At 53.3% G+C, this 25915-nt stretch overlaps 1 protein-coding gene across 8 annotated transcripts in view; it reads right to left on the minus strand.

Annotated features, from left to right (window-relative positions):
* The window catches only part of DMD (dystrophin), a 553630-nt gene that overhangs the window by 7569 nt on the left and 520146 nt on the right, over nt 1-25915 (minus strand). For 6 of the 8 annotated variants that reach the window (XM_038757062.1, XM_038757065.1, XM_038757067.1 and 3 more), the window contains 8 exons: nt 24900-25060; nt 16448-16614; nt 15368-15479; nt 14048-14184; nt 13378-13416; nt 8091-8156; nt 5523-5588; nt 3369-3527 (listed from right to left, as the gene is read on the minus strand). In XM_038757062.1, the coding sequence (XP_038612990.1) occupies nt 3369-3527; nt 5523-5588; nt 8091-8156; nt 13378-13416; nt 14048-14184; nt 15368-15479; nt 16448-16614; nt 24900-25060 (907 nt within the window). The remainder of the gene's footprint in view (nt 1-3368; nt 3528-5522; nt 5589-8090; nt 8157-13377; nt 13417-14047; nt 14185-15367; nt 15480-16447; nt 16615-24899; nt 25061-25915) is intronic. The other 2 variants (XM_038757063.1, XM_038757064.1) reach the window with 1 other exon arrangement.

Below are 25915 nucleotides of genomic sequence, written 5' to 3' on the forward strand. Positions count from 1 at the left end.
GGCGGGAGGAGGCCCGACCCCAACTCACAAGGTCGGCTCTGTCGCTCTGAGCCGGGCCTTTTATTTAACATGAAAACACCCAGACCCTGAAACGCCCAGGGTCCGGGGCCAAAAGCAGAGTGACCGAGCCCAACCTGACCGACGGACGGACGGACAGACGGAAGGGGGAGCGACGTGGGGGCGATGAAGCACCGAGTGGAGGTGGGCCCGACTCGGGAAAGGTGAGGATCGGGTAACTTTCTCACTGACCACCCTGCCTCCTGTCTCTCCCAAACTCTAGTCCACACTTTACTCGACTGCCCAGATTATTTTTCAGCCAAAACGTTCAGTCTTTGTTTCCCCACTCAAGAAACTCCAATGGTTGCCCATCTACCTCCGGATCCAACAGGAACGCCTTACCATTGGCTTTAAAACATTCAATCGCCTTGCTCCATCCTACCTCACCTACCCAACTTCTAACCACAACCCAGCCCATGTGCTTTGCTCTTCCACTGCCAACCTGTTCACTGAACCTCCATCTCATCTCTCTCACCCCGGGCCCCTCGCCTGCATCCTGTCTCTTTCCTGGAATGCCCTTCCTCTTCACAGCTGACAGATGATCCCTCATCCCACCTTCAAAGTCTTCTTGAAAGCACATCTCCAATACGACTTCTCAGACTGAGCCCTCACTTCCTCTTTTCCCTCTCCCTTCAGGGTCGCCCCTGCACTTGGATTTGCAACTTTATGTATACCCCGCTTCAGTCCCACGGAACATATGTCCAAATCCATTATTTATTAATTTCCAGTGCTTAGAACAGTGCTTTGCACATAGTAAGTGCTTAATAAATGCCATTATTATTATTATTATTATTATTATTATACTAACATCCCTCTCCCCCTATAAACTGTAAGGTCAAGGTGAGCAGGAATGTGTCTACCAACTCGGTTATACTGTACTCCCCCGAACGCTTAGGGGAGTAAGCGCTCAGTGAATACAATCGACTGACTGACCGAAAAACAGCACACCAGTGCTCCCGGATCTGAATGCAAACTGTTTGGTCACCGGATTCCAGAACCATTTCCCCCTGGCAGCCTGAACAAGTTAATTACTGAACGTTGCCAGGGAACAAAGTCTGAACCACTTCAATCACCTCTCATCCGGCTGGATCCAAATCTGACCAAAAATATTTTGAGGGGGTTGAACGTGGAGGGGAAATGTCTTCAAGAGGCTAGGGGAAAAGGAAAGTATAGTCCGTCGGGTCACCATGGAGGGATGAGCCCCGAAGGAAAGGGGCCGAGGCTGGGGCCTTATTGGCGGGCCCCTTCTTTACACCCCAGCAGGGGAGATGGGCAGGGCCCTGGCAAAGCCTAAGCCCCAGGAGGCAGAGAGCCAGGGAAGTTGGTGTGTGGCAAACAGCTCCCGGACGCTCTGGGGGCACGTGCCCTCAGACCTAGAAGGCTGGATGGAGGAGCGTGGTGGCAGTGACGGTGAAAGGTACGGAATTTCCACGTCTCTACTCTGGACGTTTCCATGGCTCCGGCCTCTCGTCCCCTCGCCGAGCAGGGGAGGGAGAATGGCGGAGGGGATGGGGTGGGTGGCCAGGTTTGAGCTCAGCTATCATTTCTGCCAAGTCCAAAGGGTGTCAGGAGCCGTGTGGGGTTGCTAACCAAAGCAGGGAGGAGGGCATCAACTCCTCTTGAGGCAAGAGGCTTTCAGAGGGATGGAGGATGGATGTCAATATTCTCAGACTGGGCCTGTCTCAAGGGGGAGCCCAGGTATCTGTGAGCCCGTTGGGTAGGGACCGTCTCTCTATGTTGCCAACTTGTACTTCCCAAGCGCTTAGTACAGTGCTCTGCACACAGTAAGTGCTCAATAAATACAACTGAATGAATGAACTCTGGCACAACCTACCAAGGGCAGAATAGCTACAGAGGAAACAAGGAAACGAGACGTGAAAAATCCTCATTTTGGAAGCAGCTGGCCTGTGAGAGGAAGATTCTCTTCCACGATTCTCAGCAAAGCTGATGTTTGCCAGGACAGGATGGACCCGTGGGCCCACGCGTCACCCAACTGTCCTCCCATGGAGACGATCTGTCCTGATCCGTGCTCTGGCTAGTAAATGGTGTCGTGAGTAAGGAAGGGGTCTCGGAGGCCCCGGGAGCGGGAGCGAGGCTGGGTTGGTAGTCTGGCTGCCTGAATCCGCCCCAGGGGCAACCTTCCAACTCAGAGACCCTCCTCTGGACACCTCCCCCAGGGCCTAGCCCAGAATTCTGCTGAGTGAGGGAGGGGGGCGGTGACAGAGGAGGGAAGGAAAGGAGAAGGAGAGGGAACAAAGCCCGGTCGATCGGCTGCGGCTGGACCCCCGGCAACAGTCTGCCTCACAGGGGCTTTCTGTCATTGCGGGAAGAGTCCACCCAGGGCTTGTCGCCACTGCCCACAAGGGCCCTCCTGGTGACTCTCTGACCATTGGGGTGCTATGTCAGGCCGTTGGCCGCCCAACCTCCACTGCCCTGTCTCCTCCATCCCTGATATCCCTCCCCATCGACACTACCCTAGCCCTCGGGCGAATGGGGAGCCGGACAGCCTCGTTCTCCACCGGGCGTGATAATAATGATGGCATTTATTAAGCGCTTACTATGTGCAAAGCACTGTTCTAAGCGCTGGGGAGGTCACAAGGTGATCAGGTTGTCCCATGGGGGGCTCATAGTCTTAGTCCCCATTTTACAGATGAGGTAACTGAGGCACAGAGAAGTTAAGTGACTTGCCCAAAGTCACACAGCTGACAATTGGCGGAGCAGGGATTTGAACCCCTGACCTCTGACTCCAAAGCCCGGGCCCTTTCCACTGAGCCACGCTGATACGTGCTAATTCGATCGTGATCAGTGCTGCGGGCTGACATCGTGCCTGCTTTGGCCCCCTGGGGCCAGGGTTGCTATTTACTGCCATCTTCTGCCCTGCAGCAATTGTGAAGAGCTCAGATACACCTCTCCCCATTTTCCTTTTGCCAGGGAAAACAACTCGGCCAACGGGCTGTGACTCAAGGAAAAGAACTGCCCGGCTCACTTGCGTCAGCCAGCGCTATCTCGAGCACTGGGGGATACCAGACCGAGCGAGGTGGGAAAGAGCGGGCAGTTCTGACCCACGTCAGGTCACTCTGGGCGGGCACGCCCCTCCCCTTTAGGTCGGACACGTCACGCAGGGGCGGTAAATTCCGAGCGGTCACACGCACACGGGACCCGCCGCCGTGACAGGACTTTCTGGCCGCTCTGCCCTGGGCCTGGACCGTGATGGGGGACGTAACCAGGCCTTTCCCAGGGGCCCCGGGCTGAAGATACACGGCGCCTCCACGTGCCAAGCGGCCGGGCCGTGGGGAGCGTTGGCCACTCACCGGTTTTCTTCCTCCAGGTCGGCGAGGACCCTCTCCAGTTCTCCGCGCTCCTCGCTCTCCAGGGAGATGAGGATCTGGGCCGGGCTGCGGGGTTGGCTCAGCGGTGACTCCTGGTTCAAGCTTTGGCAGTAATGCTGGATTAACAGGTGCTCGTCGTCTCTGGAATGGAGGAGGAGGAGGGGTGGCAGTATTTATTAAGTGCTTACTGTGTGCTGAGCACTGTACTAAGCACTGGAAGAGAATACCTGGGGCTCAGAAGTCGGCCCCTTCCGTCACCGTGTGGGACTGTCTCATCACAGATGGCTTTGCGGAACAGCAGCCATTGTGGGGAGGGAATGCGCCTGTTATGTTTCTGTATTCTACTCTCCCCAGCACTTAGTACAGTGCTCTGCACACAGTAAAGGCTCAATAAATACCACTGATTGACTGAGTACCCACTGTGTGCCAAATCCCAACTAAATCCTTGGGAAATGCCCAACAAATAGTTTCCACATATTCCCTGCCCAAAGGGAACTTGCACTCTGCTGTGGGATAGGGACGTAAAACTTTTGGAAGAGTGGTCAAACTACTTAACTGAAGGTGGAGTTGCATACCACCCTCCTGCCCCCTCACCTCCATGCACTCACACATGCACACATTAATGTGTAGACACTTTGGACTGCTGAGTTGTGGGGTTTCTCTGCCTCTTGGGTTGGGGGAGGGAGAGCGGTGGCCGACCCGACCAGATAAGTGTTTAGGGAGGCCCAGGCCCCCCCAGACGAAGAGAGGCCCTTGAGGCCTCGAAGAGATTGGGACTCCTGGGTTGGACAGCATCTAGGCCTGGGATGGTCCCCAAGATTGGACGGGATGAGGCCCGTGATGTCTTCCCCCCGACCCATCCCAACTCCTCTGCTCCACGCAGGCTGGACAGCGCTAGGTCTAAGACGGTGCCCAGGCTGGTTGGGACGAAGCCTGGGATGTTCCCCCGACCCCCCCGTGGATCGGAGAGCAGCTAGGTCTGTGACGGTCCTCAGGACTGGTTGGGATGAGGCCCGTGATGTTCTCCCGACTCCCTTTGGGCCGGACAGCAGCTAGGCCTTTGGCGGTCCCTAGGACTGGTTGGGAAGTGGCCCGCGCTGGATACCGCTCCAGCTGGATACCAGTCCAGTAGGGACCGTCTCTATATGCTGCCAACCTGTACTTCCCAAGCACTTAGTACAGTGCTCTGCACACAGTAAGTGCTCAATAAATACGATTGAATGAATACCGCTCAGCTTGGGACGCTCCCCAGCTGATACACTGGTGAAATCCCTCCAGGCAAGACACTTTTCTTGTTCCAAGAGGGCTCTGAGGCATGTCTGCCTCCCTCGATTTGAAGGAGGCATCAGCCTGGCCCGCAAAGCGTGGTGGCGGAGGTGGACGGGGGGGTCAGCGCTGAGTGGCCTAGCTGCACCGTCCCTCTCTTCCTTCCCCTGGGTGGGGAAGGGAGGGTGTTGAATGCGCTCCGGCTCCCTCGGCTGGGACCGTTCGCTCACCCCAGAGGGATCGAGGGGCCCGGGCCCCGACAGGACAGGGAGCAGGAAGAGCCGCCGTTCTAGGGACTCCGTCTCTCCATCCCCTACGGGCCCCACTGACCCCGAGGGACTGATCTGCAGCGGACCACGGCCCCGTGTCCCCGAGAGATGATCTGGAAACTTCCCAACCCCGTCTGGGGCAATGGCGGCTGAGAATCCGTAGACCGGGGGCAGGGACCGGCTCTACCGGCTCTTGGTGCGCTACTCTTCCAAACACTCAATAAAAAGCCACAATTGATTCGGGAAAGTTTCCGCACCCTGTCTCTCTGGAATGATAATGATGGCATTTGTTAGGTGCTTACTACGTGCAAAGCACTGTTCTAAGTGCTGGAGGGGGATATAAGGTGATCAGGTTGTCCCACGTGGGGCTCACAGTCTTAATCCCCACTTTACAGATGAGGTAACTGAGGCCCAGAGAAGTGAAGTGACTTGCCCAAGGTCACACGGCTGACAATTGGTGGAGCTGGGATTTGAACCCATGACTTCTGACTCGCAAGCCCGGGCTCTTTCTGTTGAGCCACGCTTCTTCTCACCCACCCCTGCCCTACCGGCCAGAGTTTCTTCAGGGATGTTCCACAGAAATGGCGGGAAGGAGGCTTACATGCTCTCATTTGGAGAAATGCTGTCATTGAGATACGATCCGTTGCTGTTTTCCATCTCGGCTAACCTGGGGAAAAGTGGAAATGTTTATTCAGGGCAGCAGGGGGGTGGAGAAGTGGAGGCTTCCAGGGAAATGCTCCTGATCCCAGAGTGGGACGGGACCCAGGAGCAGTCACGTGGTAAAGTGGGGGTGCCCGTTCTCCCCAGGGAACGCTGACCATCCTTTCTGGTCTCTCAACGGCCAAGGCAAGCCGCCTTCGGCGGGTTCTCCGCCTCGAGGGGTTGGGGAGGGTCGGGGCGGGCCACTTCTCGGACAGCAGGGACCCGTACCTTTCACAAAGACTAACTGAAACGTGGCCCTGCTTGCCCTCGACCCAGAAAACACCCACCTCAGGCTTGGATCGTACAGGAGAAAGCCACGAATTGGCTTTCTTGGAAAAGACGGGGCCAATTATTTCAGGTTTGGATTCCCTCTGCCCAAAAAGGGCAATGTTGAGAAGTGACCAAATGGAATCACCGCCTCAAGGCATCGTGGTGACGTAGGGAGAGGAGGGTGTCCTCATCAACCCCACTTTACAGACGAGGAGACCGAGGCCCAGGGAGAATAAGGGGCTCGCCCGTGGCATCAAAAAAGGGCCCGAGGAACAGCTAGGATCAGAGTCCGGATGTCCCGCATCTCAGCTGTCTCCCAACTCGGGATAATTTGGACACACCCAGATTTTCTCTAGCGGTTCTGTCTAGCGGGAGGTGTGCACTGAAGGGATAAGAATTCTGCCCTCGGTGGGCCGGAGAACATAATAATAATAATTCTGGTATTTGTTAAGCACTTACTATGTGCAAAGCACCGTTCTAAGCACTGGGGAGGATACAAGGTGAGCAGATTGTCCCATGTGCAGCTCACGGTCTTAATCCCCATTTTACAGATGAGGTAACTGAGGCCCAGAGAAGTGAAGTGACTTGCTCAAAGTCACACAGCTGACAAGCGGCAGAGCGGGGATTTGAACCCATGACCCCTGACTCCCAAGCCCGGGCTCTTTCCACTGAGCCGCGCTGCTTCTCTAGCATTGGACGGACATGAGGGCCCAAACCCAAGCCCGGGACCTCCCTTAGCCTTCGCTCTGAAATAGAGCCATCCAGATTTCCGGCATTTCAGAAACAGAAATGCTACGGTTGTGTCAGTTACGAAGCAGTGCGGCCTAATGGACCGAGCCCGGGGCTGGGAGTTAGAAGAACCTGGGTTCTAATCCCGACTCCGTCATTTGTCTGCTGTGTCACTAGTCTGCTGTGCCTCGATTATCTCATCTGTCAACTAGGGACTAAGATTATGAGCCCCATGCAGGGCAGAGACTGTATCCAACCCGATTTATTTGTATCCACTCCTACGCTTAGTACGGGGCCTGGCACTCAGTAAGCACTTAACAAATACCACCGTTATTATTACTATTATTATTGTGGGGTTAAGAGGTGAGCCCCATGTGGGACGTGGACCGTGTCCAACCTGCTTAGCTTGTAATTACCCCAGTCCTTAGTAGAGTGCCTGTCACAAAGTTAGGGCTTAACCAATGCCACAATTATTATTATTAATAATGATGATAATAAAAGTCCATGGTTGCAATACTTCCAGCTTCCCTTTGGGAAGGCTAGGGTGGATTTTATCTCTCACCTGCATATATCACTTCAGATTGTGACCTTCCTGCTTAAGTGCCAGGCCAGTGTAGAAGGGGATAAGGTGTAATGATGATGATGGCATTTATTAAGCACTTACTATGTGCAAAGCACTGTTCTAAGCGCCGGGGAGGATACAAGGTGATCAGGTGGCCACACGGGGGGCTCACAGTCTTAATCCCCATTTTACAGATGAGGTCACTGAGGCCCGGAAAAGTGAAGTGACTTGCCCAAAGTCACACGGCTGACAGTTGGCGGAGTCGGCATTCGAACCCCTGACCTCTGACTCCAAAGCCCGGGCCTTTTCCACTGAGCCACGCTGCTTCTCAGGATGTAGGAGGGGGAAGGTATAGTGCCCACTGGGTATCGGAGGGAACGAATGCCTGTTATCTGTTTTTGTTTCTTTTATTTTTAATGGTATTTGCTCAACGCTTATTAAGTGCCAGGCACTGCACTACGTGCCGGGGTCAATACAATTTAATCAGTTTGGAGATTTCCCTCTCTAGACTGTAAGACCGAAATTGGCAGGGAACGTGTCTGCTAATTCTGTGGTACCATACTCTCCCGAGCAATCGGTACAGTGCTCTGCACGTAGTAAGCCCTCGATCGACTGATGGGTGTCCCAAATGTGGCTCACAATCTAAATCCCCATTTTACAGATGAGGAAAGTGAAGCATAGAGGAGCTAAGAGAATTGCCCAAGGTCAGACAGCAGAGAAGTGGCAGGGCCGGGATTTGATTCCGGGTCCTCCTGACCACTGGCCCGTGTGCTATCCGCTAGGTCACGCCACTTCTCCATCAGCCGTTCGCTTAACGTCCGCGGACGCCCCGTGCACGAGCCGGGATGGAATCGGTCCCGGCCCCGGCCGTCCCGACGGAAACCCCGGCCCGGTCGGCCCGCCTACCTGCTGGCGTAGTGCTCGATGCGAGAGTGCGTGTCGTCGTGGGACAGCTGCGGGGAGGAGGCGGGCCTGTGGGAAAAGAACAGCATTTGTTGGTCACACGCGCCGCTACAGGAAACAGGCAGGGTGACGCGAGTCCTGCCACGCTCTCCCAAGGCCCCGCCGAGCTTCTCTTCGCAGCGAAGATTTGGTCCGGCATTTGCCGGGGCGGCTTGGGTTCCTTCAGTCTCCATCGCTCTCGCTTCTGTGAGGGTCCCAAGTATCACCGAGAGCCCCGCCCACGCCCCTCTCCTGCCTGGCAACGCCTCTGACCACCAAAACCCGGTCGCGATACTGCCCAACGCCGTTCCACAGTGGAAAATCCGACGAAGCCCGATCTAACAGCCAGAAATCACTGCATCCTTTCGTTCCTTATCAAGTCGGTCCCACCACGTGAGCAAACAGACTCGCTCAGAGCCTCCACTGGCCGTCGCCCCAGGCCGCCACCACAGACAGCCGCCACCGGTCATTTAGGCTTGTCCGCGTCTCGGTGACCAGACAGGATGGCCGGGACGCGGCGACTGAGGGATCCACTCGAGGAATTAAATCCAGGTTTGGGGCCTCAAAAACAGTTCTCAATTCTTTCATGGAATGGGATGGGAATTTGGCAAAGGAGTGAGAGAGAGAGAGAGGAACTGAAGGCAGACTGTGTCCCTGGTACTCAGGGTCCAAGGCGCTGCTTGCCACCCCAACAGCTATTTCCAGGGAGAAGCTGGGCCTTTCATCTCGGACGTGCTCTCCCAAGCACACGGGACAGTTCTCTGCTCACGGTCGGTCCTCAGTGAATCTCAGTGACAGCCAAGCTGATTGCACTGAACTTTGGGGTAGTCACTTAGCTGCCCGTGTGAGACTGTAAACAATAAATTGCTTTACCCGCTTTGGTCCGGTGCCGTAACTGACACACTTTGGGTAGTGGGAGAATCTCATAGCAGAGAGCTGTTTTAGCCCTGCTGACACTTTCGGGGGGAGGCGGGGGGCCCCAAGGGGACATGGCACTGTGACTTCATTCAAAATTTCCTCAAAGGAAAGGCCTCGGCCATCCCGCGGCCCGGGACCACAATCTATCAGCGGGGGCGCGGCCGTCTGTCCTCGTGGACGGGCCAAAACCCGTGTCTGTGAGTCTAGCATCTTGCGGGAGTTTGAATGACTGCGGTTAGCCCTGAAGACGCCCAGGTGCTGGCCAATATGGGATCCACACATCGATATTTCTGGATCAGCCACATTGTGGGAGCAACATTAGCAAAGTCCAAGGAACTAAATGAAAGAGTCGGCAGGTCACTGGGGCGATACGTTTGCTGGAAACAGTGACCTTTAAGCAGTTATGATGCTCATAAAGAGACTGAGCACTTCTGGTACAAAAACACAGTGCAAATTGGACCACTAACCCCCTCTGCTGTGGCGTCAACCATGCTCTATCCTCCCTCTAGGACTGAAGTGCCTTGTGGGCAAGGAATGTGTCTACCAGCTGTTTTATCGTACTCTCCTGGGTGTTCAGTACAGTGCTAAGTACACAGCAAGTGCTCAGTAAATACTACTGATCACCAGCCATCCACACCAAGGCCCTGATTAGCTGTCAAAACGATGGTTGATCCAAGGCAGGGGTTTGTAAGAATTCAGCACTTGAACCGGAAGGATGGACGCGTTTCTTCACAACACCCCGGCGAGCCGCCCCAGGTTTCCGAGAGGGTTCCCTGGAGCCGGGCCACCCGGCCCGGCCGAGAACTGGAAAATTCCCCAACAAATCCCGAACCCGAGTCCTCTCCGCTAGGTTTGGCCTTCCGCAAACGACTCAGGACTGGGAGTCGGATGAGCTGGACTATATTCCCGGTTCCACCGCCGGCCAGCTGTGTGGGCTTGGGCAAGTTTTCGAAACTCTCTGGGCCTCAGGTTCCTCATCTGTTAAATGGGGATTCGATATTTTTAATCCCTCCTACTTGGAAGGAGAGCCCTTTCTAGGAAAGGGACTGTGCCTGACCGATTTAACTTGTATCTATCCCAGGGCTTAGTATGGGGCTTGGCATATAGTAAATGCTTAACAAGCAATGCAATCATGATCATTCTTTTCTGTAAAGCAGGGATAAAATACCTGCTCTCTCCGCTTAGGCGGCAAACCTCACGGGGGAAAAGGACAGTGTGTGATCGGATTATCTTCCATCTCCCCCAATATTGGGCACGGTGGTGGTACAAGAGTAAGCAGGCAATAAATTCCATCATCACTACGGTTAGGGCAGAATAGCAAATCAAGTCAATGGAGAAGTGCACCCAACATGGCTCCTCCGTGCAGACCTGAATGGGTTCCTCTCCGCTCCGGACACCGGGGCGCGGGGGTAAGAGGGGGAAGGATCAGCAAAGTGGCCAAATCCCAGAATTCCTCAGGTGGGATCTCACGGGGCCCCGGTGAGTCATTGAGCCTTGAGATTTGACAGAACTCCTGGCTCTCCGGATCAACTGACCGTGCTGATCAAGTGCTTCGCAGGTGCGGAGCACTGTACTAAATACTCCTATTCCACCCAGCACGTAGTCGGTGTAGACCATGCAATATGGAAGGCATCGAGCACTGCCCCGACCCAGGCCAGACCACCCGCACGCGGACACGGATGACCGTGTCCTCGGCCGCTGTGTCGCGCTGCCTCCAGAAGGCAAGACGCCCCCGCCCCTCCCGATCCGCCACGGCTGCAACCATGTCTCTAGCCCTAACCGAGTGCCGGCAGCAGGGAGAACCCTCTTAAGGCCGGCTTCTGTCCAACAGCCCACCCATCGCTGCCCACCTCCAGAATGGAAGTGGAAGAATGGAAGGATGAATGGATCAGTTGCGAGTGGAAGGCTATGGGGGTGGTGCGGTCAGGGGGCGTTCACTGCACACAGTCTCCTCCGGTCTCCATCCGCCACGCAGAAGTCAAGTAGCTAGCGCGTCTTCCCCGACTCAAGAGGTGCCGCCCCCAACCGCGAGCTCCGGTGGAGAAGGCCAGCGAACGCCCTGCGCTTCTCCGCTCGTTTGAGGCACGCTCAGCTCTGGCCCCGTGTGGACCTCCGAGAGCCGTGAGGGAAACCCTTTGTTTCCCTGCTCGCGTTGGAAACGCAAAATACCTGCACATCTTCCAGAGGGCTCCCCCCAAACGCCACAGAGTCCCGAACCCCGAAACCCGCTCTTCTCCCCCAACCCGCAACTCCTTCAGCGTGCCGGAAAAACCCCCTCCCGGGACGATAGTTCATAAAAATTCCAGATTTGGGGGGTGATTTTCCATCCTTAATTACAACCACTGAAAACTAGGGAGTTTGATTTCAACTTTCCGGTTCAACCCCGAAGCTCAAGCGAAGGCGACCCTTTCTGGCACTGACCGGGAGCCCGGTGAGGTGGGAAGTCCCTGCTCCCTGCCCGCAAGCAGTCGGTCACCCGGCTCACCTTTGGGTATGGCCCACTGACCCTAACCAGAGCCACGCTGGTCTCCAGTTCGGGACATCGACAGGGAGCAGGGAGAATGACCACATGCAAGCGGGATCATGGGGATCCAGACCGGAGGAGACTCCAGACTCGGCATACGGTCCCAAAGGGAAGCAAAATCGCCCCCTCGGGCCCCATCCCCGATTCACGACTTTTTCAAGTAGGCCGTTCCCATATAGTGGACACCCGGACAATCTTCACAGAGATGCCTCAGGCCCACTTGGTCTGATGGTGGCGGAAACAAGAATGGCTTGATGGGCTGACAAATTGCTCTTGACGTTATTCATGGCCAAAGTAGAATAAATCACATTCTTAGAATTGAAAATTTAGGATCTGTTCCTCCGGATTGAATAAAAAAATATATACGGAGGGCAGGAAGTGGTTTAAAAATGAGTAAAGCTCAAACATTCCACCCTTTACTGAGAGTGCGTCATTTTTCCGTACACAATGGATGGCAGCCCGGACACCCTGAGGTGGGTTTAAATGTTAGTCCAGTGATGACAAGATGGCAAATTAGTGGGTGGTCAAATGTACAGGCACGAAGACTACTGAGGCAGGAAGACTGCTGGGGCAAGAAACCTCCTGGGGCAGGAAAACTTTGGAGGCAGGAGAAGCAGCGTGGCTCAGCGGGAAGAGCACGGGCTTTGGAGTCAGAGGTCATGGGTTCAAATCCCGGCTCCACCAACAGTCAGCTGTGTGACTTTGGGCAAGTCGCTTAACTTCTCTATGCCTCAGTTACCTCAACTGTAAAATGGGGATAAAGACTGTGATCCCCCCGGGGAACAACCTGATCACCTTGTAACCTCCCCAGCACTTAGAACAGTGCTTTGCACATAGTAAGCGCCATCATTATTATTATTTCCTGGGCTCTAATCTGGCTCTGCCAGGTATCTGCTGTGTGACCTTGGGCCAGTCACTTCACTTCTCTGTGCCCCAGTTCCCTCAACTGTAAAACGGGGATTAATACTGTGATCCCCGTGTGGGACATGGACTGTATCGATTAGCTGATTAGCTTGTATCTACTCCAGGTCTCAGTATAGTCCCTGGCACATAGTCAGCGCTCAACAAATGCCATCTAAAAAGGAAGAATGTTGAGACAGGAAGACTGCTGGAGCCAGAAGAACGACTGAGCGGAGAGAGGGTTTGCCAAACGGGCAAAGGTTGGCTTCTGCTGCTGGCATCTTCCCCGCCTTGTGATTCCCTCTGGCAGAGAGCTTCTAGCAGGTATACAGGGTGAGCGGAGGAGGGCAGAGGTGAAAGACCCAGGAGAATACAGCAGCTTAGGAATTCTGTCGGGAGCCTGCAGCCCCCTCCCAATGGTCATGCTGCCCGATGGCTCCAAAACTACCGGAGAACACTGCACCGCGACCTCCGGAACCAACAACCAACTGGATTTCCCTCAGTAGCCCCGGGTGGTATTCCCCCACCAGACGGGGCCTCGTCTTTGGCCAAACCCCGAAACCCACAGAGATCTGGGAAGGGGACAGAGGCCCGAGCCGACTCGTGCTCGGACTTTCCCAGGCGTGTCTGCGGAAAGGCGGCTCCGTCCGGCCCGCAGCCGGGAGGGTCCTGGGGTCACCCCGATCGGCCTCTCCCTAAAGCTTCTCGAGAAACATCGCTACCCAGGGGAGGGAGGGAGACGGGGAGATGGACATGTTGCAAACGGAAAAGTGAAAGGATGCAGCAGCGGCAGGGCGGGCGGGCGGGCGGGCGGGAGGAGGGAGGGTGGTCAGCGGGACGGGGAGGAGGCGGGGGAGCGGGAAGAGGGGACAGCGGGGGCAGCGACCACACGTCAGCAAGAGTACTCACGCCGAGTCTACTGGCCAGAAGTTGATCAGGGTAACGGGACTGCAAGACAAAATATGAGGAGGTGAAGAAAAACGCAGAGAAACTCAGCAGCAAAAAAAACACAGAAAGGCCCAAAGAAATCAAAAACCCTCCGACTGGGGAGGGCGGCTCTGAGCGGCGGCAAACCAAAGGAGGAAAGGGAAGAAACCAAGATGAAACAAGCCACGGTGCCATTGCCATTCGCCAGCTGATGGATCTCCAACGGAGGAAGGGGGCCCCAGAGGCAGGGACATTACCGGGGCCACCGAGGCTGCCCTTTCTCTGGACCCCCAACCCTTCCTCCTCTTCAGGAGAAAATACCCAGGCCAGAGAGGAGTCAGCTGAGGAGGGAAGCACACTGAGCGAACTTAGTTGGACACAAATCCCAACGGAATGGTCGGAGCGAGCAGCTTCTGGGGAAGCAGACGACTCTGCTTCCCGGGAAGGCTTCGGAGCCGTGGAGTGCCGGCGGAGGCTGCTTCCTCTGGGAAGTGGACAAGGAACGGAGGCAGAGAGGTGACGGAGGAGACGGGGGCGGCGAAGGAAACGTCAGTTCGAGTTCCCCTCCGGCCCAGACGGACCCTAGCTCAGGCTGGGGCAGGGAGGGTGCCCCCCGGAGACCCCCGGGCCTGCGGCCGGCGCGGCTACTCACGTTTCCAGGTTGTCCCCCTCCAGGACCGTCTGCACGGGCAGGTAGCCCATCCGCGGGTGCTTGGCAAAGTACCGTTTGGTTCGGAACTTGTTTTTCAAAACCTTGGCGAAATCGCGGACGTCTTCTCCCGAGGTGGTCTGAAAGCCACAAAAGAGTCAAGGCGGGACCGGCGGCCCCCGGACGACATCCAAGCCCCGCCGGCTCCGCGGGGTCCGGCTCACGCTCCAGGCGGCGGGCAGGAGCCGGGGTCGGAAACGCGCCCTCGGATTTGGTTTTTATTTTTTTTTAAATGCTATTTAATAATAATAATTACGGTATTTGTTATGTGCTTACTATGTGCCAAGCACTGTTCTAAGCGCAAGTTGTCCCACGTGGGGCTCAGAGTCTTAACCCCCAATTTACAGATAAGGTAACTGAGGCACAGAGAAGTTAAATGGCTTCCCCAAGTTCACACAGCAGATGAGTGGCGGAGTTTGTTAAGCGATTACTATCTGCCAGACACTATACTAGGTGCTGGGGTAGATGGAAGATGATCAGATAGGCCCCGGTCCATATCCCACACGGGGCTTACAGTCTTAATCCCCATTTTACAGAAGAGGAAACTGAGGCCCAAGGAAGTGAAGTGACTTACCCAAGCTCACATAGCACACAACTGGCAGAGCTGGGATTAGAACCCAGGTTCTCTTGGCTCCCAGGCCCGTACTTTGGGCAAGTCACTTAACTTCTCTGTGCCTCAGTTACCTCATCTGTAAAATGCGGATTAAGATTGTGAGCCCCTCATGGGTCAACCTGATCACCTTGTAACCTCCCCAGCGCTTAGAACAGTGCTTTGTACGCAGTAAGCACTGAACAAATGCCATCGGTATTATTATTATTATTTATCCACTAGGCAGCTCTGCTTCTTGTTCCGCACTCACACTCAACCAAACCTCGAATACCTTCGGACCGGAATGACGGACAAAATACACGACCAACGGCATGGCTAAGTTGGAGGACCTCGGGCCTGGGCGTCATTCCAGCTCTCCCACTTGCTGGATGTGTGACCATGGCTAAGTCACTTCCCTTCTCTGGGCCTCATCCGAGAAACAGAGCTTCACTACCCGAGTCCCACCTGGGCACCCGGTAAGCAGACACCACAATTAGCATGACTGTTATTCCGTGAATTCAGGGCCGCGGGTTCTGACCGGCTGAATGGGGGGACTCTGAGAAACCTCTTCACCCAGGGTACCGGAGAACTACGGAGGCCTCCGTATCTCCCACTCCCGGCCTCCGGCCCACGGCCCCCCGGTTCACGGCCCCCCGCCCGCGGCCGCCACTCACCGGGGTGCAGTATTCCACCATCGGGTAGTGCACCTTGTGGCCTTTGGCCACCCGCCCCGAGAAGAAGCAGCTTTGGCAGATGTCATAGTTAAAGTGCTTTAAGCTCCGATACCTGGTTGGGGGGAGGAAGCAGAGAAACTGAGGCTGGACCTCGGGAAGAAACGTGGACGGCGCCAGGCCTCTTGGCCACGGGCCTCGGGGAGACTGAGTCGCGAGGCGGCGACCCCGCGGTGTGGGAGGAAGAGTGAGTTCCCAGGACGACGACCTTCTAAGAGGGCAGAGACGGCCCGAGGCGCCGACGTCGCCGCGACAGCTACGGAAACACGTCCCAAGGACGCCCCGGCTGACCGATGCCGATCCGTGGGCACCGGTCCACCACTTCCGCCGCCCCACTTGCTCTACAAAGTAGCCATTAAGGGATTAACGCAGCACTTCGGTCCATAGCTGTAATTAATGCATACATATTCACGTCTGTTTCCCCTCTTGCGCGTAAGCGCGCTGTGAGCAGGAAATGTGTCTGTTATATTGCTACGTTGTCCTCTCCTAAGCACTTAGTACAGTGCTTAGTACTTAAGCGCTCAATAAATGATTGATAAATTGATCCAATTCAGCCATTCAGTGCTCAGGAAATGATTGATCCAATTCAGCTTTTCGGTGTATTTTAAACAAGCACACCAGTATAAGGTTGTTTCGCCAAACATTGGATTTTCTGTTTCTACGGAAACCACTGCAGCGGCCCAGATGGCTAAACCCAACTATAACATTTCTGAGTCGGCAGGCGACGTTTCTAAAATGAGAGTCCCGGGCATCCCGGGGCCGGGAGCGATTTCCCTTTTGGAATATTCATCGCTCGACCGGCGAGTTTCTTTGACAGTTTCCATCCGTTAGCGCGCTTCCGATTCTCTTGGGAAATGATTGGATCGGGGCCCTCCCGGGGAACACAATCGAGGCGAGAGGACGGAAGGAATTCCGTGACGCTTGGTACAATTCCCGCCACCTATGTGGGCGGGCGAGCCGACGGGCTAGGACGGGGACTGAGTGGGACGGAAGAAAGGGTCCCCTGTGGAGGCCCAAGCCCACCTGAACCCGATGATGGGACACTCCTTGCAGATGTTACACTTGGCCTGGTGCTTGGCCGTCTCGGCGGCCGCCACGCGGTGTAACACGGGGAGCCACACCATGGACTGGGGCTCCAGCCTCATCCAGTCCAGGAACAGCGCGGCTTCGATTTCCGGCTTGTTGTTCGCCTGGGAGAGGAGAAACGGGGGAGAGGGGTGGGTGGGAGGAAGGAGGGGAGAGGCTGCCTTGAGTCAAGGGGATCTCTTCCAAACGGAAACCGGTCCGTCGTTACCATCCGTCTCCTCGGAACGGATCGCAGAGACGGAATGTGGGGAGGGGCTCATTTGAACTTGGGAAAGGGGGTGGGGGCAGTCACCGTGCCCCGTGCACAGCCTGGTCACCACCTTCCGGTCGGCTCCCCCGCAGGAACGGTGGTTCCTGGGCACCGCTTGGGCCGAAACACCCTTCTAGACTGTGAGCCCACTGTTGGGTAGGGACCGTCTCTATATGTTGCCAACTTGTACTTCCCAAGCGCTTTGTACAGTGCTCTGCACACAGTAAGCGCTCAATAAATACAATTGATTGATGGATCCTTTGGCCACACCTGCTCCTTGTGGTCCCGGGCTACTTCCTAGGATGCCTGCCGATGCATGGGCCAGCTCGACACACGGTCTGCCCTTGATTCATTCCTTCACTCACTCATTCAGTCGTATTTACTGAGCGCTCACTGTGGGTGGAGCACTGTTCTAAGCGCTTGGAAAATACTATTCAGCAACTGACAGAGACGATATCCGAGGGTCTGCCCTCGGATCGGGGCCCAGGGAATCGCTATGCGGCAGGAATTCTCTCTGGGGTGACCTGGGACCACCACTCTGGGCCATCCACCCTAACAGCGCCCTTTCCTCTTAGGTGCTGACCCCGACTATCCATCGGTAGACAGACGTGGGCGTATCCACGTCTCTGTCGATATGTGTGTCACTGGCATAGGTGATCCATCATCATCATCAATTATATTTATTTATATTGATGCCTGTATACTTGTTTTGATGTGTATGCATCTATAATTTTATGTACTTATTTTGTACGTATATTGACCTGTTTACTTGTTTTAGGTCTGTCATCCTCCTTCTAGACTGTAAGCCCGGTGTGGGCAGGGACTGCCTCTCCTGATTGCTGAATTGTAGTTTCCAAGCGCTTAGTAAAGTGCTCTGCACACAGTAAGTGCTCAATAAATACAATTGAATGCATCATCGATGGTATTCACTGAGTGCCAAGTGTGTGCCCTGTAAACTGTATTAAAAGTGCTTCGGGGAGTACAGAGAGCATAAGGTCCAGAAACCCATAAAGGCCACTCATTTGTGGAGACAACATGACCCTGAGAGTCAGAAGGACCTCTGGGTTCGGATCCCGGCTCTGCCGCTTGTCTGCTGTGTGACCTTGGGCAAGTCACTTCATTTCTCTGTGCCTCAGTTACCTCATCTGAAAATGGGGATTAAGACCGTGAGCCCCAAATGGGACGGGAACTGTGCCCAATCAGATTAGTTTGAATCCATTCCAGCTCATAATAAAGTACCTGGCGCATAGCACCGAAAAAACATCATTATTATTAGTGTTAATAATAATACTAATAATGGCAATTATTCTTCCTTTTCACCCAACTGAACTCTTGTTTTCACCAGCTTGGCACATTTCTGCTTCTAGCTAGACTGAAAGTTCCTTGAAGGCAGGGATTGTGGCCTTTAATTCTATCACACTCACGCAAGCGTTTAGTACAGAGCTCTGCACCCAGGAGGTCCTCAATAAATATTACTGATGGATGGATACTTGTAGAGCACTCCTGCCCATAATAATAATAATAACGATGGTGGCATTTATTAAGTGCTTACTATGTGCAAAGCACTGTTCTAAGCGCTGGGGAGGTTACAAGGTGATCAGGTTGTCCCACGTGGGGCCTACAGTCTAAATCCCCATTTTACAGATGAGGGAACTGAGGCCCAGAGACTCAGCTAAAGTCACACAGCTGACAAGTGGTGGAGCCAGGATTTGAACCCATGACATCTGACTCCAAAGTCCGGGCTCTTTCCACTGAGCCACACTGCTTCTCTACTGCCCACCCATCTCCACCATTAGCTGGGACACCCCCAAAGAGCAGGGAGAGCAGTACAGGTTCCCTTTCTCCCGTGTCCTCCCGGACGCCCTCGTGGAGTCGACTTCCAGCAGACCCATGGGACGACTGAGGCCAGATGCCCAGGGGGCGGAATCTGGGTTTCCTCTACGTCAGAAAGATGCGCCCAGGTAACCATGCCGGGCATTCTGCGGGTGCCCGAGGGCACGCTCAGGCAACCCCCGGGAGACTTCTATAGCGTCGCAATGATAATAATAATAATAATAATAATAATAACAATAATAATAATGGCGTTTATTAACCACTTACTATGTGCAAAGCACTGTTCTAAGCGCTGGGGAGGTTACCGGGTGATCAGGTTGTCCCATGGGGGGCTCCCAGTCTTCATCCCCATTTTACAGATGAAGTAACTGAGGCCCAGAGAAGTGAAGTGACTTGCCCAAAGTCACACAGCTAAGTGGCGGAGCCGGAATTTGAACCCACGACCTCTGACTCCAAAGCCTGGGCTCTTTTCCACTGAGCCCCGCTGCAATGACCCGAGCTCTTCTTCTTCCGAGAAGCAGCGTGGCTCAGGGGAAAGAGCCCGGGCTTTGGAGTCAGAGGTCACGGGTTCAAATCCCGGCTCTGCCAATTGTCAGCTGTGTGACTTTGGGCAAGTCACTTCACTTCTCTGTGCCTCAGTTACCTCATCTGTAAAATGTGGATGAAGACTGTGAGCCCCCCGTGGGACAACCTGATCACCTGGTAACCTCTCCAGTGCTTAGAACACTGCTTTGCACATAGTAAGCGCATAATAAATGCTATTATGATTACTATTATTATTCTTATAGGACAGGGACCGTGGCTATCAACAGGACCACCATGTCCCCTCCCAAGGGCTTAGTTCAGTGCTCTTCACACTGTTAATGCTTGATCTAAAACACTGATTGATCAATTGAGTCTAGAGCTTCAGCGCTTAGAAAAGTGCTTTGCACATAGTAAGCACTTAATAAATGCCATTATTATTATTATTATTATTATTATTATCATCATTATCATTATTTGCTTTGGGAGAGGGATGGGGGGCAGAAGTAACTATCCGAAACGTGAGCCCACTGTTGGGTAGGGACCATCTCTATATGTTGCCAACTTGTACTTCCCAAGCGCTTAGTACAGTGCTCTGCACACAATAAGCGCTCAATAAATACGATTGAATGAATGAATAAATATGATTGAATGAATGAATGAATGAATGAATGAAATGGGCATGGGGATGCTACCCCACTTTGCGCCACAAGAGGGCAGACGTGAACAGTGACACCTTCCTATGAGCCTAAATCAGGCTAAAATAATAACAACAATAATAATAATAATAATAATGGCATGTATTAAGCGCTTACTATGTGCAAAGCACTGTTCTAAAATCTTTATCCTTGTACCAGACCCCAGGCAGCATCAGCTCTATCCACGGCAACCCAACGCTTACTACAATGCCTGGCACATAGTAAACGCTTAACAAATACCATCAGTAATTATTCTATTTATTTTATTAATGATGTGCCTATATCTACGATTGTATTTATTTACATTATTGCTATTGATGCCTGACTACTTGTTTTGTTGTCTACCTCCCTCCTTCAAGGCTGTGATCCTATTGTTGGGTAGGGATTGACTTTTGCCGAATTGTACTTTCATTCATTCATTCAATTGTATTTACTGAGAGCTTACTGTGTGCAGAGCACTGTACTACTACTAATAATTAGATGGTATTTGTTAAGCGCTTACTATGTGCAAAGCACTGTTCTAAACTCTGGAGCGCTTGGGAAGCACAAGTCGGCAACATCTAGAGACGGTCCCTACCCGACAACTGGCTCACAGTCTAGAAGGGGGAGACAGACGACAAAACAAAACATGGAGACGGGTGTCAAAATCGTCAGAACAAATAGAATTAGAGCTATATGCACATCATTAACAAAATAAATAGTCAATCAATCAATTGTATTTATTGAGCGCATACTGTGTGCAGAGCACTGTACTAAGCCCTTGGGAAGTACAAACTGGCAACATATAGAGACATTCCCTAGCCAACAGTGGGCTCACAGTCTAGAAGTAAATTCACTTGTAAATTCACTTGTAAATATGTACAAGTGAAACAGAGTAATAAATCTTCTTTTAGACTGTGAGCCCACTGTTGGGTAGGGACCATCTCTACAGGTTGCCAACTTGTACTTTCCAAGCGCTTAGTACAGTGCTCTGCACACAGAAAGCCCTCAATAAATATGATTAATTGATTGATTGATAAATCGGTTCAAATATAAATACAGTGCTTGGCACACAGTTAGCGCTCAATAAATACAATTGAATGAATGCATCCTTATTATCTGGGTTCCAAGGTCTCACATCACAGTTCAAGGAAGTGGATGGAGTTTTTTCAAACGATTAAAGATTGTCATAGAGAGAGGCGTGAGCCCGCTGTTGGGTAGGGACCTTCTCTATATGGTGCCAACCTGTACTTCCCAAGCGCTTAGTACAGTGCTCTGCACACAGTAAGCGCTCAATAAATACAATTGAATGAATGAATGAAAAGGAGCTCAAGAACGTGAGGAAATGTTAAGGGGGATGTAGCCTTTTTGAAGGAAGTTTTTGGGAGAAGCAGCATGGCTAAGTGGATAGAGCACGGGCTTGGGAATCCGATGGACCTGGGTTCTAATCCCTGCTCCGCCACCTGTCTGCTGTGTTATCTTGGGCAAGTCACTTAGCTTCTCTGGGATTCAGTGATTTCATCTGTAAAATGGGGATCAAGAGTGTGAGCCCCATTTGGGACACGGACTGAGCCCAACCTGACGACTTTGTATCTACCCCACATCCCCAGATAATAATAATAATAATAATAATGTTGGTATTTATTAAGCACTAACTATGTGCAAAGCACTGTTCTAAGTGCTGGGGAGGTTACAAGGCGATCAGGCTGTCCCACAGAGGGCTCACAGTCTTAATCCCCATTTTACAGATGAGGGAACTGAGGCCCAGAGGAGTCAAGTGACTTGCCCCAGGTAACAGCGCTCAAGTGACGGAGCCAGGATGCGAATCCCTAACCTTCTCACTCCAAGGCCCGGGCTCTAATCATTATGCCATGCTGTTGCTTCATGAGAAGCAGCGAGGCCTAGAAGATAGAACTTGTACTTCCCAAGCGCTTAGCACAGTGCTCTGCACACAGTAAGCGCTCAATAAATATGACTGACTGAATGAATAGAACATGTGTCTTGCAGTCAGAAGGACCTAGACTGTAAAGTGGGTGCGGGAAGGGAATATGTCTATTATAGTGTACTCTCCCAAGCACTTAGTAAACGACTCTGCACACCGAAAGTTCTCAATAAACAAGAATGATTAATAATACTAATAAAAATAATTTGGGTATCTGTTAAGCACATACTATGTGCCAAGCACTGTTCTAAGCGCTGGGGGAGATCCAAGGTAATCAGGTTGTCCCACATGGGGCTCACAGTCTACATCCCCGTTTTCCGGATGAGGTAACGGAGGCACAGAGAAGTGAAGCGACTTGCCCAAAGTCACCCAGCTGACAAGTGGCGGAGCCGGGATTTGAACCCACGACCTCTGACTCCCAAAGAGTCAGAGCCCGGGCTCTTTCCACTGAGCCACGCTGCTTCTCTTTGATTGACCTGGGTTCTAAACGCTGCTCTGCCACTTGTCCACCGTGTGAACCTTAAGTCATTTCATTTCTCTGTGACTCAGTTATTGCACCTGTAAAATGGGAGCCCAATATGGGACATGAACTGTGACCAACATGATTAGTTTGTATCTACCCTAGCGCTTAGTATATAATAATAATGATGGCATTTATTAAGCACTTACTATGTGCAAAGCACTGTTCTAAGCACTGGGGAGGTTACTAGGTGATCAGGTTGTCCCAGGGGGGCTCACAGTCTTAATTCCCATTTTACAGATGAGGTAACTGAGGCACAGAGAAGTCAAGTGACTTGCCCAAAGTCACCCAGCTGACAATTGGTGGAGCCAGGATTTGAACCCATGACTTCGGACTCCAAAGCCCAGGCTCTTTCCACTGAGCCACGCTGCTTCTCTAGTACAGTGCCTGGTACATATTAAGCACTCAACAAATATCACCTAAAGAAAAAGACGTTCAACCTAAATTGGACAGGTTTTTCCCTGAAGTTGAAAAGTGACTAACAGTTAAGCTGAGCAAGTTTCTCCTTCAGCAGCCCCTCGGGGAAGATGATCAATCGTAGGACAACCCCTTTCTTAGTTTTCACCTTGTCCTTTAAATCACATTACTAGAGAATCAATAATCATCATTATCAATCATATTTGAGGTTAATCATTTGAGGTTTCAGAATACGGCATGTAGAGGAGTTTCATAATATTGTTCCAGACCACTTTTTGGAAGAGCAGATTATAGCTGCAATCAAACGAACGGTGGGATTCACTGATTTGCTACCAGGCACAGAGAATTATTCGGAGCAACTGGGAGCGTGCACAACAGTCGACTTGGAAGTCATAACCCCCATCCTCAGTCGAGGGAAGGCTACTACTGCGGCTACTAGTCTAGACTGGGAGCCCCCCTTCTAGCTCCGCCAATTGTCAGCTGTGTGACTTTGGGCAAGTCGCTTAACTTCTCTGTGCCTCATTGACCTCATCTGTAAAATGGGGATTATAATAATAATAACAATGATGGCATTTGTTAAGCGCTTACTATGTGCAAAGCACTGTTCTAAGCGCTGGGGGTATACAAGGTGATCAGGTTGTCCCACGTGGGGCTCACAGTCTTCATCCCCATTTTACAGATGAGGGAACCGAGGCACAGAGAAGTGAAGTGACTTGCCTAAGGTCATACAGCAGACATGTGGCGGAGCTGGGATTAGAACCCACGACCTCTGACTCGCAAGCCCGTGTTCTTTCCACTGAGCCACGCTGCTTCTCTTGAGACTGAGCCCCCCGTGGGACAACCTGACCGCCTGGTAACCTCTCCGGCGCTCAGAACAGTGCTTTGCTCATAGTAAGCGCTTAATAAATGCCATCATTATTATTGTTATTGGGGACTATGGCCAGCCCCTGGGGAAATGGCCAGCTCCTGAGCAAGGCAGTGACCTTCCTCCGAGCCCCCGTCCTGGGCCCCGGGAGGCTGGGATGAGTCTGTGTCTACAGGATCACAGGAGAAGCAGCGTGGCTCAGTGGAAAGAGCCCGGGCTTGGGAGTCAGAGGTGATGGGTTCAAATCCCGGTTCCGCCAACTGTCAGCTGTGTGACTTTGGGCAAATCGCTTAACTTCTCTGTGCCTCAGTTACTTCACCTGTAAAATGGGGACTAAGACTGTGAGCCCCCCGTGGGGCAACCTGACCGCCTGGTAACCTCCCCAGTGCTCAGAACAGTGCTTTGCATGTAGTAAGCACTTCATAAATGCCATGATTGTTATTATTATTGGGGACTATGGCCAGCTCCGGGAGGACGTGGCCAGCTCCCGAGGAAGGCAGTGCCCTTCCTCGGAGTCCCCGTCCCGGGCCCCTTGAGGCTGGGATGAGTCTGTGTCTAGAGACTCACAGGGGAAGCGGCGTGGCTCAGTGGAAAGAGCCAGGCCTTGGGAGTCAGAGGTCATGGGTTCAAATCCCGGGTCCGCCAATTGTCAGCTGTGTGACTTTGGGCAAGTCGCTTAACTTCTCTGGGCCTCAGTGACCTCATCTGTAAAATGGGGATGAAGACTGTGAGCCCCCCGTGGGACAACCTGATCGCCTGGTAACCCCCCCAGAGCTTAGAACAGTGCCTTGGCTCAGTGGAAAGAGCCCGGGCTTTGGAGTCAGAGTTCATGGGTTCAAATCCCAACTCCGCCAACTGTCAGCTGTGTGACTTTAGGCAAGTCACTTAACTTCTCTGTGCCTGTTACCTCGTCTGTAAAATGGGGGTTAAGACTGTGAGCCCCCTGTGGGACAACCTGATCACCCGGTAACCTCCCCAGCGCTTAGAACAGTGCTTTGCACATAGTAAGCGCTTAATAAATGTCGCCATCATTATTATTAGTAGTAGTAGTAGTAAGCACTTAATTTATGCCATCATTATTCTTATCATTAAATGGCTCCGATCGCCCAGCGGTGGAGCCGCCTGGGGCGCATTCCAGCCCCGCCGACCAGGCCGAGAAGCGTGACGTTCCCCGGCCCGGAGACCCCCGAGGGACCACCGTGCCCTGTCCAGACAGGCTCTGGGAGGCTCCGTCACCAGGAAGACGAGGCTCAAGGCCACCACGGCCAAAGCGACCGCTCCAACCACCCCGGCCCTCCGCGGCAGCCCCCTTCCTGTGCCCTTCACCCCCACCCCGCAGCCCCTTAGCCCCGCGCCCACGTACAAACTGGAAGCAGCTGCGGACGCTGGGCTCGATGTTACTGCCGCCAAAGGCCGCGACCTCCCCGAGCTGGCGCGGGATCTGGATGGAGTCGTGGAGGAGCAGGCCCAGGCGCCGCTGGTCGCACAGGCCCGTGCTCGAACTCGCCACCTGCTTGAACAAGTCTGGGGACGATCGGACGGGGGAGGGAGGGGAGTCGGTCAGGCGGAGGCCCGGGGGCCGGACCACGACGGTCCCAGGGGTTGCGGGGGATGGCCTCGGAAAAGAACACGCGCCCCGTGGGGCAGACTCTCCACGACACGCCCGGGAAGATTTAGAACAAGATCGTATTTGTACATATTTACTATTTATTTTGTTAATGATGTGCACATAGCTTTAATTCTATTTGCTCTGACGATTCTGACATGGGTCTACACGTTTGGTTTTGTTGTCTGTCTCCCTCTTCTAGACCGTGAGCCCGCTGTCGGGTAGGGACCGTCTCTAGATGCTGCCGACTTGTAGTTCCCAAGCGCTTAGTCCAGTGCTCTGCACACAGTAAGCGCTCAATAAATGCGACCGAACGAATGAGTGAACGAACAAGGCACGGCTGGAGCAATCCCGTCTCCCAAAGAGGGCGGGGCGGGACGGGACGGCAAAGGCAAAGGCCCGGGACCCCGCCGTCCCTCCGAATGGAGACCCGTGGGTGGGGCGGGGGCTGGGACCCGGGCAGCCCGGGAAGGGGTCGGGGTTGCCCACGGAGCGGCGGGGCCTCCTGGAGAGCTCACGGGCCTGGGAATCCGAGCACCTGGGTTCTTAGCCCAGCTCCACCACTGACCTGCTGGGTGACCTTGGGTGAGTCCCTGAATTTTTGGTTTTTATCGGATTTGCTACGCATTTACAATGTTTCAGCCAGCCTTCTAAGCACTGGGGTAGATAATAATAATGATAGCATTTATTAAGCGCTTACTATGTGCAAAGCACTGTTCTAAGCGCTGGGGCGGTTAACAAGGTGATGAGGTTGTCCCACAGGGGGCTCACAG

This window comes from Tachyglossus aculeatus, chromosome 15, assembly GCF_015852505.1.
Source record: "Tachyglossus aculeatus isolate mTacAcu1 chromosome 15, mTacAcu1.pri, whole genome shotgun sequence".
NCBI classification, from domain to species: domain Eukaryota; kingdom Metazoa; phylum Chordata; class Mammalia; order Monotremata; family Tachyglossidae; genus Tachyglossus; species Tachyglossus aculeatus.